At 48.6% G+C, this 13,526-nt stretch overlaps 5 protein-coding genes across 5 annotated transcripts; 1 reads left to right on the forward strand and 4 right to left on the reverse strand.

The window, feature by feature from the left end:
• Positions 1 to 1,488: 1,488 nt before the first annotated feature.
• On the forward strand, positions 1,489 to 3,639 carry BP5553_09704 (Uncharacterized protein; the record flags this gene model as incomplete). Its single annotated transcript, XM_032018327.1, has 2 exons — positions 1,489 to 2,132; positions 2,178 to 3,639. 2 exons carry the CDS (start codon positions 1,489 to 1,491, stop codon positions 3,637 to 3,639), a joined length of 2,106 nt encoding a protein of 701 aa, XP_031865626.1.
• Positions 3,640 to 4,440: 801 nt separating this feature from the next.
• BP5553_09705 (Uncharacterized protein) lies at positions 4,441 to 5,418 on the reverse strand (the record flags this gene model as incomplete). The annotated part of the gene is made up of 1 exon (XM_032018328.1): positions 4,441 to 5,418. One exon carries the CDS (start codon positions 5,416 to 5,418, stop codon positions 4,441 to 4,443), a length of 978 nt encoding a protein of 325 aa, XP_031865627.1.
• A 2,081-nt stretch (positions 5,419 to 7,499) lies between these two features.
• BP5553_09706 (Uncharacterized protein) lies at positions 7,500 to 9,128 on the reverse strand (the record flags this gene model as incomplete). Its single annotated transcript, XM_032018329.1, has 2 exons — positions 7,500 to 9,050; positions 9,105 to 9,128. The coding sequence occupies 2 exons, from the start codon at positions 9,126 to 9,128 to the stop codon at positions 7,500 to 7,502; spliced, it is 1,575 nt and encodes a 524-aa protein (XP_031865628.1).
• Positions 9,129 to 9,455: 327 nt separating this feature from the next.
• On the reverse strand, positions 9,456 to 10,241 carry BP5553_09707 (Carbohydrate-binding WSC-containing protein; the record flags this gene model as incomplete). The annotated part of the gene is made up of 3 exons (XM_032018330.1): positions 9,456 to 9,499; positions 9,561 to 9,774; positions 9,873 to 10,241. The coding sequence occupies 3 exons, from the start codon at positions 10,239 to 10,241 to the stop codon at positions 9,456 to 9,458; spliced, it is 627 nt and encodes a 208-aa protein (XP_031865629.1).
• Positions 10,242 to 11,838: 1,597 nt separating this feature from the next.
• On the reverse strand, positions 11,839 to 12,856 carry BP5553_09708 (p-loop containing nucleoside triphosphate hydrolase protein; the record flags this gene model as incomplete). Its single annotated transcript, XM_032018331.1, has 3 exons — positions 11,839 to 11,928; positions 11,983 to 12,677; positions 12,730 to 12,856. 3 exons carry the CDS (start codon positions 12,854 to 12,856, stop codon positions 11,839 to 11,841), a joined length of 912 nt encoding a protein of 303 aa, XP_031865630.1.
• Positions 12,857 to 13,526: the final 670 nt, after the last annotated feature.

A 13,526-nucleotide genomic window follows, 5' to 3' on the forward strand; every position in this document is an offset into this window, starting at 1 on the left:
TCTCAGCTATTAAATGAGGGACTTACGGAGTACATAACCGGTAAAAATCAATATTTTGCCGATTTATCTGCACAACTCAGCTCAGCTCGGACAGAGGCTTCCGCGTGGCAGATGCAGCCCGGCGGCGTGCATTTCCCTCGTGCTCGGCAGCTGTCGATACCCTCGTGTAGCAAACGGCTTTCTTTGCGCACAGAGGCAGCACGTAATGAGAGGAGATCCATGTCGTGAGACAACCAAAGACTCTTCTCCTGCTGTTACACCCGTGTCTGAGCGTCCGGGAGTGGCTTTGTGATAATTCCCCGCGATCTACGGAGGAAGAAACTTGAAGAAGCAAACGCTATGTCGAGATATCCCAGCCTGCTAATCTCCGTGGCCAAGGAAAGCCTCATGTGGGCGTTCCATACTGCGTACAGAAGCTTATATCTATGCCAGCTGGTGATTTGGCAAATCCGGGGCGGCCGAATGTCGAAGATGTCGAATTGTGATTGTGCGTTCTGAGTTGGACTTGGACGGAGCAGTACAGTAGCGCTGTGCGCCGGTGAGATCGGGAATGTAAATATCCATACTGGTGTTGTAGAATAAGCACTAAGTAATGCAGATATGGCTGCTTCCCATAATTTCTGTAGACATGGCAAACGCATAACTAGAGTTTGAACATGGTATTTTTGTAGATAAATCTGGAGTTCAGTGTCTTCTGTAGTACAAGAAGTGAGTTGAAGAAGCCCTTCTGATGAAGAGTCTTAGGCTCCAGGGGATCAACATGCTCTGTATATAAATGCAGTACTACGAAGTGCGTACTACTTCAGGTATTTTATAGTAGGTACGGAATGACAAGTACTTCACTCTGTACTCTGCCCGTAAAGCTATAGTACCATATACTATATACTATATATTATGTTGTAGCTTTTGTAGACTAATAGTCTAGCTTGTGCCTTGCACCCTGTGCTGCAGATGGGCGTGGAGTATATACTTCGTAGGCGCTGGCACTAATGTAAGTTGCACTTCTAACACAACCATCCTGGCAAACCTAATCTGGATCTGATCGCCCACGATCTCCCCCAGATCAGCTGCTTATCGACTCGGAGCTTTGATTGTAACCCCGGCTATCACACGGTATTGCACGTTATTGCAAACGGGGAAGCTCCTGCAACTCATCTCTCCACCTTCTCTGGTGCACCCGTCTGCCACTGGCATTATCCCCCGAGTTGTCAACAATCAGTCCGCACAACTCCACCACCAACTCCTACTCAACCCACTCATTCTTTCGTCGTGGTCCGCTGAAGTATAGATTAAAGTTACGGCACAGGCACAGCGAGAGGCACGGCCAGGCAGGCGCTGACAAACTCGACCAGGCCAGTCTACGAGTCAGTCCACGAGGCAGCAAGTCAACAAGTCAACAAGTCACCAAGTCAAGCGCAAGGCCACTCGGCGATAACACGCTCGGATGTCGATAGGAAAGCGGCGACGCTTGGGCTCTTTGGCCTCATGATGGCTCCAGTACCTGTATCGGTATTGCGAAAATGCTCACTGTCCGACGTGCAGCGCGCCGATGGGCATGGGCCCGCGCCCGCTGAGTACAGCAATCGAGATTATGTGCGCGAGGTGTTACAGCTACAGCGACAACTCGGGAATGACCAGGCGGAAGCTCTCGTCGACGAAACCCTCGTACAAGAGGCAGAGACCTGGGGGATCGCTATCACCACCACTGTCCCGGGACCGGCCACGTCAAAGGGCGGGCAAGACCAAAATGCTGCCGACAACTCAAATCCCCCCTCGAAATCGACAGTGGCATTACATCACACGAGATGCCCCTCATCCGGCTCGCACGAAACCAATTCGACGGTCGGCACATCGAGATCCTCCCGCGAACAAGCAGACAACCCAGCTCGGCCGCAGTTCCGGAGGAGATCTTCGTCAAAGAAGACGCTCTCATTTTCCGATTATGAGAAGTACTTAGCAGAAGTTCGGGCCCAAGATAATACGCAGGTGGAATATGTTGCTCCTCCAGCACCAAAGGACCCGGCGCCCACTCTATTCTCGTTGTCGACAAGGAAATCTCATGCGGGTATCAAGAAGCGGCTCAAGAGAAGCTTCAGCGTTCGAAGGCGCAGCTCGACCCAAGATGATATTAAGTGAGTTATTACGTTCCTCTTAAGGATATTGTCTAACTATCATAGTTTCTGTATCTGCTGCCGAGACGAGTTTGGAAAGAACAGCAAAGAACTGCATACTCTCCCATGCGGTCACAGCTACTGCGATACCTGCCTACGAGTTATAACGACCCAAGCCGTGACAGACGAGTCTAAAATGCCTCCCCGATGCTGCTCACAGCCGGTGCCTAGTACCATAATCAAGACGGTCTTGACTAAGGGCGAGCAGTACTCCTTCATGAAGAGCGTTCTACAATTCAGCACACCATGGGAAGCACGAATCTTCTGCCCAAATACTGCCTGCGGGGAGTTCGTCCCAGGACGGAGCAGAGTAGATCCCAAACACCCATTCGAAGTAATGTGTCGGAAATGCAGAACCAAGGCATGCTCGACATGCAAAAGGGCAGCCCATGCCTTCGGTCAAGATTGCCCAGCGGACTGGGAACTCGATGCTGTTCTACAAATGGGAGAGAAATCTGGGTGGCGGCGTTGCTACAAATGCAGGACTCTGGTAGAGCTGACTCAAGGATGCAGCCATATCACATGCCGATGCAAAGCCCAATTTTGCTATATATGCGGAGCCGTGTGGAATCCTGTCGTCGGCTGCCCAAACTACTGTAGCGGGGAGGAAGAACTCGAACGCCGGCGGCTCGAGGAAGAAGCACGAATGGCTGAACTTGCCAAGGAGAAGGCTGAAATGGAGGAAGCTGAACGAATTGAAGCTGCTGAGAAAGTAGCTGCCGAGGAGCGAACGCGACGAAGTAGCGAGCTGAATGCTCTTCGAGCCCAACAGATCAATGAGCATGACCGTTTTATCGCTTTTGAGAGGAAGATGAAGTGGATGATGTGGACCCGTCACGGACAGCTAAAACTTGATATCCTCGATCGTTACGGTGAGATGTTATCAAAAATGAAAGAGCGACACATCAGGACGGCTACCCACCTTGAGGATCGTCAAGTGGGGGCGGAATTGGAACTCAGGGCCAGCCATAAACAGGCCGAGCGAAGCGTACAAATCCGTCTCCGGCATATGGAAGCTTACTGTGATGGACTCGGTCGGAACGCCAGTGGTTCCAATCCTGCCAGGGTAGTCACGGAGCGCGATCTAAGGGAGCTCGGTCAGCAATACAGTGTGCGGGACGATCTCGAACGTCTGCATCAAAGCAAAATTAACGTAATGCGGGACAAGCAATCGAAGCAAATGGAAGAGCTCCTAGCACGCCAGGAAGATGAGTTGGATAAACTGGCTACAAAGCAGGCTGAAGAATTGGAGGGATTGGAAGAAAGGTTCGTGAATGAAGAAGACGGCCTGGCGGATCTTTTCCAACAGAGGAGGGCAAGATTAAGGTGGAGGTGGGGTATTACTGAAGAGATACTGCGGAAACAACTAGAAGCGCGCGAGAAAGTGAAATTCGCGATGATGAAGCCCGTGGAATGGCCTGAACTGGAATCCAACCAGGATGATGGGCTGGAGGCCGTTTCTGAATAGGCATATTGATGGGGATCGAAGCAGGCGTCTGTGGCGCCTTGGTATGCGGACGAATAACGGTTTACGATACACTGGAGCCCATCGTTGGCACAGGAGTACATGATAATATACGACAGGGGTCTTACGACGACGCAACAGCGGATTTCTTTTGTCATTGTTTATGATGCCCGATACGCATTACGGTTGGGCTTGGGCAGGCGGCAAACGCTCGGAAACGCTGCCAGTGCAGGGGACAGGGACGGGTGATATGGATGGCTTATTTGATATACATGATGTTATACCTCTAATTTGGCGACTCTACGGAGTACTGTCCAGGTGGAGTATTTGTGACGCGGATCGTCACGGCATGAGAAGGCTAGGTATCCTCAATTTGTTATCTAGTACAGCAAGGCGTTTTCTCGCCTGTGCGAGGCGATGAGTTATTCTTAAGTTGGTTTCTTTATCTACCTATATACCCAAATTTCTGCTCATTCATATTTACGGGGTGTTGCGAGCGGCTTTTGGGGGGTCGGGGTGGGGTGGGGCGGAAGGAGAATGACAACATATGTTCAGTATATATATACCCGTAACTAGTTTATTAATCAAGCATTACCTAGTTCAGAAGGATAACATTTTTATTTGCTATAGCTTCTTCTACTTCTACTTATACATATTAATAATACAATTAGATACTAGTTCGTGACAGCAAGATGCATTGTCAGAACTATTAAGTCAAAGCACCTCGGCTTTCTAATGAAATTATAAGATCTATTATTTCTCATATATTACACAACAAGGTAAGCCAGATTTCCAATTTCCCAACTAAAACTCAAACTTCTCCCCGACCATCTCCTCGCTCAACTTCCACAGCCTCTCTGCCTTCTCCTTATCAATGGCATAAGCCTTTACGTTTATCGGATCCGTGACGATTTGGCAATGGCTCAAATAAACACTGCCCTCCTTCTCCTGCAACCCCAAATCCAGCGCCGCCCTCAACGTGGTAGAACAACCCTGCTGCAATGTCTTCATCTCCGGTAGCGCCACCCCTGTCGCCAGCAACCGCGCTATCGCGTCGTCCCTAATTTCAGGCGTCATGTGTTTCTGCAACCCACTCACTATGCTTCCCGGGTGCAGGGCAAAGCTCTTGATATCCTCCCCTCCCGCACGAGCACTAAGTCGTTTGTTGAGCCCCACGGTAAAGAGGATATTGGCAGTCTTGGCCTGTCCGTAAGAATCAAAGGGCTGGTAGTCTTTGCCGCCGTTGAAATCTAGAGACTCCCAGTTGACATCGTGGAGTAAATGGCCGGTGCTGGACACATTCACGATCCTCGCTCCCGGGCCAGCGGCGAGGATTTTCGGCATCAGCAGGTTCGTGAGTAGGAAATGGGATAGGTGGTTTGTGGCGAATTGAAGCTCATATCCGTCCTGGCTCAGGCCATATGGGCATGCCATAATGGCTGCATTGTTGATCACTACGTCGATTTTGGGGACGCTGGAGTCTGATAAGATTGCCGTGGCTGCGCTGCGGACGCTGGATAGCGAGTCCAGGGAGACGGGAATGAATTTTGTGACTGTGGAGGGTGAGATGGTGTGGATTTCGTCAATGATCGGTTGGATTTTGGGGAGTGAGCGTCCCAGGAGGAGGAGTGTAGAGGGGTGGGCACGGGCGAGGGTGAGGGCTGTTTCGGCCCCGATGCCGCCAGCGCTGGGACCGGTGATCAGGAATGTGCGGCCAGCTACTTGGGAGCTGAAGTCGGATACGATGGTCGTTCCATCGGTTTTGTTGTTATAATGGGCCATTGTGTTGTTGGTGGTCTTTCAAGTGGGAAGAACTGGATGTAGTTCTGGTGGGTGTGTGTGTGGATGTGGGTATAGTCTGATAAGAGGAATTTGAAAGTCGATGATGAGGATATTATACTCCATGATGTGCAATCTCTTGATATAATATATAGTCTTTCTTCTTCAAGGAGTAACTACGTTCAATCACAAACTCCATAAAATCCGCGAGTTATGTCTACACTCGCCACCTCCGTCCATCCTCCGTTCCCCCTTAACGAAAACAAAGGAGAAGCGAGGTGGCGCAAGGGGTATGACTTATGTCAGCAAGGAGGTATGCAATGCACTTGCTCGTAACTCCGAGGTGAACAAACTCGCATCACCACGGGATGATCAACACTCCTGTATCGGCGCATCGGACATAGAATAGGGGGCTTTATATTGCCGAGCTATCGCCATCGCCTTCGTCATCGTCATCGCCATCAACGTCAACGTTAACGTCAACGTCAAGCTTTTGGCTTCCCGTTGATTTGTGGGTATTCCCAAGATACCTTAAAGCATAAGCATGGGAACTAACCATGCTCGTACCGCTTGGTAGACTTTTGCAGCTCAATGCTCAGCTGGGCGCAAAAACGAGAACTTCTTTTCTGTCATATCCATGCCATTTCACTTGAGTGTGCATCATTACATTACATCATGATCCTGATATTCTCGGGCCAAGAGGAAAGCAACGTTGGCTTTTCACAAAATCTCGCTCAAGTAGGCAAGCCGGTGTGCAAATAATAAATAAATAAATGAATTCGCCCCCCTTGGCAATCGGCGTTCGTTCGGAAGAGGGTAGTACATCGGCATGTCACATGACTCATCATCATTACAGCGAATAACTTCGGAGCTTTGAAGGAAGTATAACCTTGGCTATGGATACCCGACAGTAGTATAGTTGATATTTTTTTTCGCAGAACATGACGTATATATAGCTTCATTTCCTCCCATTTTCTATCTTCTCGTGTTCTTTTCTCCTTATCAACCTACTGGCAATTTACAAGTCATAACTCATCAGCTCATACACTACACGTCATAACTTACTGTTCATAACTTACAATTCATACCTCATAGTTCGTAACTTACAACTCAAACCAAACAGTTCGTAACTTACAACTCACACCTCACACACATCAAAACCACCGAGAAACCGGAACCCAAAATCAAAATGCTCAGCTTCCTCAAAAAGTGCTGGACCACAGTCTCGACTGGCTGGGTTGTGGAATACCCATCTGAGAGGGATGGGCCTCAAGATTTCTTCGACAACAAGGACAAGAGATGGCGGACCGCGAACTTGAAGACATAAACGCAACATTATGATAATAGGGAGGGGTTGGGGATTTGGGATGGGAAAGCATCATACAAGTTGCACAAGGTGCACGGCGTTTGGATCTGACATGATACCGATACTTCTTGGGAAAAGTGAATCTTCTAGTAAGTAATGTCTTAATGTTTGGATTGGAGACAATGCTAACGAAACCTCCAACAGTTCATTTCAAGCATCGATTTCACACACACACACACATGGCCGACTCCAAAAATAAATTGAACTACACATGTTCATATCCTCATCCTCGGGATCAAATAGATGCAATCCCCTCAACCAACATCTCGAACAGGCCACTAGCCATAGCAGAAATTGGCTACGCAAGGCTGGGCCTGTGCATTTTGGATTATCTTCATGGAAGGTTGGATAAAAAAAGTTCCTTCATATTTGGAATGGAGCTTGGTTTGATGATTGTTGATAGGGTTGTCGTTTGTCATGGGTTTGGTTTTCAGCGCAGCGCAGGCGTTGGCGTTGTATGTAGTATATAATTCTTCAAATTTAGCGTCGCCCAATATTAGATTCCACTCTAAACAACATTAATAATGTGCAAAGATTTTGAAATTATGATAGTGTTCCTTAGGTATCCGCTTCGTAACAAGTCTGGAGACGATACTTATTTGGCAATAAAAGCTAGGTTCCGAGTAGTTCAACTCATTAACCTGACCGAGATTCAAAATTATCATTATTAAACTCAACGAGTCATAATCAGAACCATAACACGGAACAAGATCGGAGCTTATCCAATAATAGACCCACCAGTACCTAGATCGGCACCCTTCTTAGCCGGCGACTCCTTTCCGGACACACCCTCTCGCCGGGTCTTCGCGCCCTCCTTTAACTTCTCCCATCTGTCCCGATATCTTGCAATGACAGCTTTCAATTTCTCATTCTCCCTCCCCAACCCCTCAATCTCCTTACTGCCCAATAGTACATGCTCTTCCAACTCCGAAACTCTCCGCTTCAAAGCTTCGTCCGCAACGCTGGGTGTCGCGGAAACATTATGATCCCTAGCAGGACTTACAGAGCGCATCAGCCTCATGCTCTCTTGCAATGCCATACTACTCTTTTGTGCTCCCAGCTCAAATGCGCTGAGTCGTTTGCTTAGCTTATCGACGCAGTCCTTCAAGCTTCGGTTCTCCATGTCTAGCTCTTCAACTCTGTTCTCCAAACCCTTGGCGCTCGGCTTCTTGCTGGCTCCCCTTTTGCTTGCGGTAGGTGAGCGAGGCATAGGTGTCTCCCTCGCATCAACAAAATCGTCCTCTTCATTTGGATCCTCGAAAAGATCGGGATTTTCGCTGTGCATAGAAGCCGCCATCCGCCGCCTTTCCTTTTGGTCGAACGATAGGATCTGTGCGTATGATACTGTGTGGCCGGCAGTCGGAACCACGTAAAATGAATCGTTCGCAGATTGGCCATCGCGGGTGGAAGCTCTGAGAGCCGCGCGAGAGATATACTTCGAGAGATCCGGCTCTGGCCGGGACCTGTCCTTGATGGGTGTCGAGCGCCTCTTCAGGGGTGAAACGGGTTCGGGCACATCATCAGGCGTAGCTTCCTCAGAGATTAGGGGTAATCCAGCAAATGCCAGAGGGGCAGAGAGCTTCGTAAGGATATTCTCGAAAGTGTTGTAGAATCTTGAGAACCCCTCATCTACAACAGGCGGTTGAGATGTTGTACTCTGGGCCTCTGCTTTCTGGGGTGAGGATTGTGGGGGTGGCACCCAGCTTGGCTGGGACGTGGAATGCTCAGGAATACTGCCTGGGGCTTTAGATCGTTTTCCATCTCTGCGTGGATGGGCTTCTAGATTTCCAGGAGCCTGGTGGGTCGAGATGCTAGGGGATAGCGGTTGGCGAGTATAGTTTGCGCGTATGCCCCTTGCGGATGCTAGATTACTTGCGATCGAGGAGCTTAGATCCCGGGGAGGTAGACGTCGCGGATGTTGAAGGCTTGGTGGATTCTTGAACGGCGAAGAGGATCGAGGGCCAATATCAGATTTCGAGGCCCGTAGCTCTGCGACAGCTGCTGATGTAGAGAGTGGCTTCTCTGCGTGTGCCAGAACTTCCGGTTCGCCGGATGTGGTCGAGGGAGGATTATCGGATGGATAACGCAACAGCTCTGACAGCCTTTGGTGATGCTGCTCCAAGAGTCTCAATGTCCGTAATGCTTCAACGCTTCCTGTCCCAGATGCCGCCTTTGAAAACTCCCCTGCGGCTAACGCATGTTCGTTGATTGCGACCGTGGTATCAGCGCTCTGGGTTGCAACAGAGGCAGCTCGGGCATGATCGTGCGCCTATACAGACCACCATTTAGCTTTATACGAACGTTAGGCCAGAATTGTACATACCAGAGTCAAAGGAGCAGACTCCATGTTTGAAAGAGTTTGCAGGATAGCAGAGACTCGTGTTGCTTCACCGGTTCATTAGAGGTTGGGGTTGCGAAGTAGTGGTGTTGTGCGGGGATACAATGTCAAGATGCGCACGTGATCTTCAATCAGCCACCAAAACCACGGAAATCGACGTTGTCTTTACATCTACACGCATTTAATTACAGAACTTTAACACATTATTGTACTGCTTACGATCTCGTGATTATTTGATCTAGTGAATTGCGCTTGCTGAGATTCATGAATATCCAAATTCTAAATAACCTCTGCCTCTATCCTCTCCAACCGGAAGAATTCAGCCACTACAACGCATCACAATATCGCCAAAGTAACCTTAATGCACAACCTATCCGTTGCTAAATGGAAAGGTAAGTTAGCACACCATTTCTGTCATCATAATGAGAATATATAACTAACCGGTATTCCCAGGTGGCGAGTATCGAAATTCATAGCGATCCCCTGATGTCAACCGCACGCAGATGTGACCACCAAGTAATGTATCACGAGCCTTGAACCGGAGCTCTTTCTGCACCTGCCCGCTTGGACTACATCCATACACGACGTCGTAAATTGCACGTGGGTCACCGCGATCGGTCATGAACATCTTGGTGGTGTTGTCTTCGGGTGTGTACTGCGGCCATATATATTAGCTCTTGCTAGACTCAAAGACTCGGGTATGACAGAGGCCTAGATGCCTAGGTGAAAAGGATTGGAATAGTTGGTACTAACCTCGCCGTTGATGACGGCTCTGATGGGTAACCGTGTGATAACCCCGTTATCAAGTTTCAAGTCGGCCGCTGCATCGCCCGCAGGGCTGAGAAACAAGTGCTGGTCTCCACCTCCCGACGCCCAGAGGTTCATATAGCGGTTGTGGATTATTGGGTACGAGGCATTCTGAACCTGGATCGCGAAGCCCGTGGTAATTGTATTTGGCAGCGTTCCGGGAGGGATGCTGGTGCATCCAGTTGGATCTGTGGGCGGTGTAGTCGTCGTGGTAGGGGGTGTCGTTGTTGTTGGGTCAGGCTCGCATGGGGCGGCGTTGATGCCATTAAGACTGGCTGTGAGGAGAAAAAGAGTTGGGATAATTGAGACTAGCATCTTGCCTGATTAATTGGAGAGATTTGCGTGTATGTGTATGTGAATTGAGGTTGGAGGAAGAGTAATGAGTAGAGCTACACAGCTGGGAGGGGAACTGGATCTTCCTCGTCTTTTAAACTTCAACCCCAGGAACAAAACATCGAGACTCAGCTGCCAAGAGACAATACGCAAGCCAAGAATATAGAGACAGTCAAAAAACCGAAAGAAGAATAGGCTACATTCTACTATGCAGAGAGTTCCAGTCCAAAAGGATGAAGTTGCTGAACCGATTTGTTGAAGGTTCATTATAAAGGCGGGGTTTTCCCATCGAGGGGCAGAGCGCGGGGTTGAATGCAAGCTGAGCTCGAATGCCGGCGGTGGCTTTTGAGTCTCATTGGCGAATGCGACTTGACCGAGTAAGTGTATTTGCTGTGTATCAATATTAGCACAATGGTACTGCGTACTTGGCGCATATTTTCAGCCTTGTGCGGGTCGAGACGGCGGGTTTCCTCCTGCTCATTGATGAGTGCCTTGAGGTACGGAGCCTTGCCCCCCGTTCATTGGTGAAGGTATTTGGGTAGAGGAATCAGCATGTGACATTAATATAAACCCAAAAGTATACGTGTAATATATTAAATTATACCTAAGATTGTACAAGAAGGAAGAACCAGTCCGTAGCTCGATTTTCAAAGCCAACCGGTTTACGTGGAAAGCTTTCGAGCACAACAGCACAGCAAGGGCCGGCTGCCATTGAAGTTAGTTTTCGCTAGATGAAATTTAATCCCGCATTCTAACACCTAATCCTCTGGAAAATATAAGACATTTTATCTACGAAGTAGATATTGTATTTATCTGCGAAGTATCGGAATCAACTAAGGCAAGCCGAATACCAAGTATTGGTGGCGCAGACATGTCGTGGCTGTTGACGAAAGGACAAAACAGAGAAGCCTATGAGAAATGATACGCTCTATACAGTACTCGAGTACAGCAGAACCAATCCGCATTATTCTATGCACACACTCCGAATAATATGGTCACGCATTTAACTTGCTCAAATATCATCCTCCCTTTTAGAAACCATCCCAACCAGCAGACGGATCCTAGTCAAAGACTACTGTCTAATATATACATACTTTTGGATTAACCAGCGGTATAATAATGACGCATTATTTCAAGACGAGATGTCCGTTGCAATACTACGCACGAGGTACAAGTAGCAACTTTGCTACTGCCCAGAGCGAAGTACTCCGTCGGGCTCGGGCCGGGCCCTTAAGCGAACGAACCTTGAGACTTCCCGTCATCGAAGTGTCCAGCAAACAAACAACACATACTACGTATACCTACGACAATCGATATCGCAGTGTTATTATGCCTATCCTTCACTACCCCTTCTATCAATTATATACCAGTATCTTGTATCCGATATTGTTTATATTATCTACCTATACTTCGCATCCTATCTTCAAGTCTCACTTCCAATTGCTTGACCCCTCGACGCGATGCCTGCGCCCCGGCCGCCACTATTAGGTATGCTTTGACAGGCCAATGTTTCTCAGCTGACTATAGAATTACGCACGTCCTGACCTGTGGAAAATTTAGCATGTATACTCCATTCCAATCATAGTATGACGCAAGCCAAAGGAACCATAGCAAGACTAGTAACTCCTGCTAAAGCTGAAATCCAAGCCGCGGGACCCTCAAGGGAGGCCTTTTGTGCTCGCTCAGTACGTTATTTGACCACATGAATAGAGATACCACTTACCCTGGATCTTTTCAGCGTCCTTTTCTCGTTCTCTGTGTGTTGCAACTTCTCCTTCAACTCTTGTATCTCCTCTCGCAGTGAAACCATATTTCCCGTTGACTCCTTCTGCAGCGCCTGGAGCTCAGCTAGTAGCTTACTGCTCGTCTCGCTCAGATCGCTGTCCAACTGACGCCCCGCCGAAGTGGACGAAACCTGGCCGTCACTTTGCGCGAGCTCCCTCTGCATCTGCAAAACTACCTTTCCGGCATTGCTCACGACCATGTTGATGATCTTCCTAGCTGATTGCGGATTGTTGTCGTGTTTAACAATCTTTGCGCCATGATTGACCATGTTTCCCCAGAAGTCTTTCGAATTTTGCCGCTCTTCCACTCGCTGACTACCCGTCGATTGACTCTGGAGGTCGCTCCACATAGTTGTGGCTATGATGACTTTAGAGAAAGCCCCAGGTCCGCAGACTTTCTCAAATAGTCTTGTTCTTTTTCTTTCGCTGCCTTGAACTCTGTTGGTATTGATTGGTTGGAGAAGGATAATTCCGGAGAGTAGCATATCTTGGGCATATGTATCTGCCATATACGTTGCAATAAGTCCCAAGACCTCAGCATCGGTTTTGTTCGTGTCGTCAAAGCCAGGTGTGTCGATTAAGGCAATCTTTTTGCCCTGCATTTCAAGATGCGCGACTGAAATGTCTTGAGTGCCTGAAGATACCATTAGCTGTCAACCCATCAAGGCACAATTATAGTCACAAACAGGAACTAAGCCCATGGCCAATCTTCAAATCGGTGCGCCCAGTGGCCTTCGAGATAAATGTTGTTTTCCCTGCCCCAGTGACACCAAGGACAGCAATCAAGATAACGTCTTTCGGATTTCGGGCCATTTTATGAGGTTTCGACGACGAAGGAATTTCGAGAGTTAACTTAGATAGAGTCTATAAGGTTGACAGTAAGTATTAGATGTCTACAGGATGGCGCCAGGTATTGTATAAAGTCTCTTTCAACTGCAGGCTAAGGGAACCAGCATGCGAGGCGCTTTTACAACAAGCTCTCACATCTTCCAATGCATACTGACAGCGCCTCATAGAGGGTCAATCGGGCTGGGTGGGGAATATGACTCCATCTATTCAATGCGCGCAAGGCTGTCGAATCTTACGACAACGCAACTGGGGCTGAACAAGCCACGCCGCTAACAGCCTTGGGGATTGCCACCACATGTTTGAATTTGTTCTAAACGATTGGTTCTTTTCCCCCCATCAAATATCACATCACATACTGTTCTTATGTTGTCTCAAGCCTTCTTTTTGCCGCCTTTGTCGCGCTGCTGCTGGGCAACAAGGCTGGACTCGGAAGTACGGTTCTTATCGCAGCCAGCGCCTTACTCGAGTACAGGCTAGTGCTAATACTGAGCCGCCGCCACAAATTTCCTGGTTCGTCAAGTGTCAACGCCACTCCGGGGGGGCATAAAGTCCTAAGTCCTGGCAATTAAATATTAGACGTTGCCTTGGGCTTGTAGAGCCTCGTTATATTTGCTTTATCGAATATGTTGGCAAA

Source organism: Venustampulla echinocandica (assembly GCF_003357145.1).
Source record: "Venustampulla echinocandica strain BP 5553 chromosome Unknown scaffold_11, whole genome shotgun sequence".
In the NCBI taxonomy this organism is placed as follows: Eukaryota; Fungi; Ascomycota; class Leotiomycetes; order Helotiales; family Pleuroascaceae; genus Venustampulla; species Venustampulla echinocandica.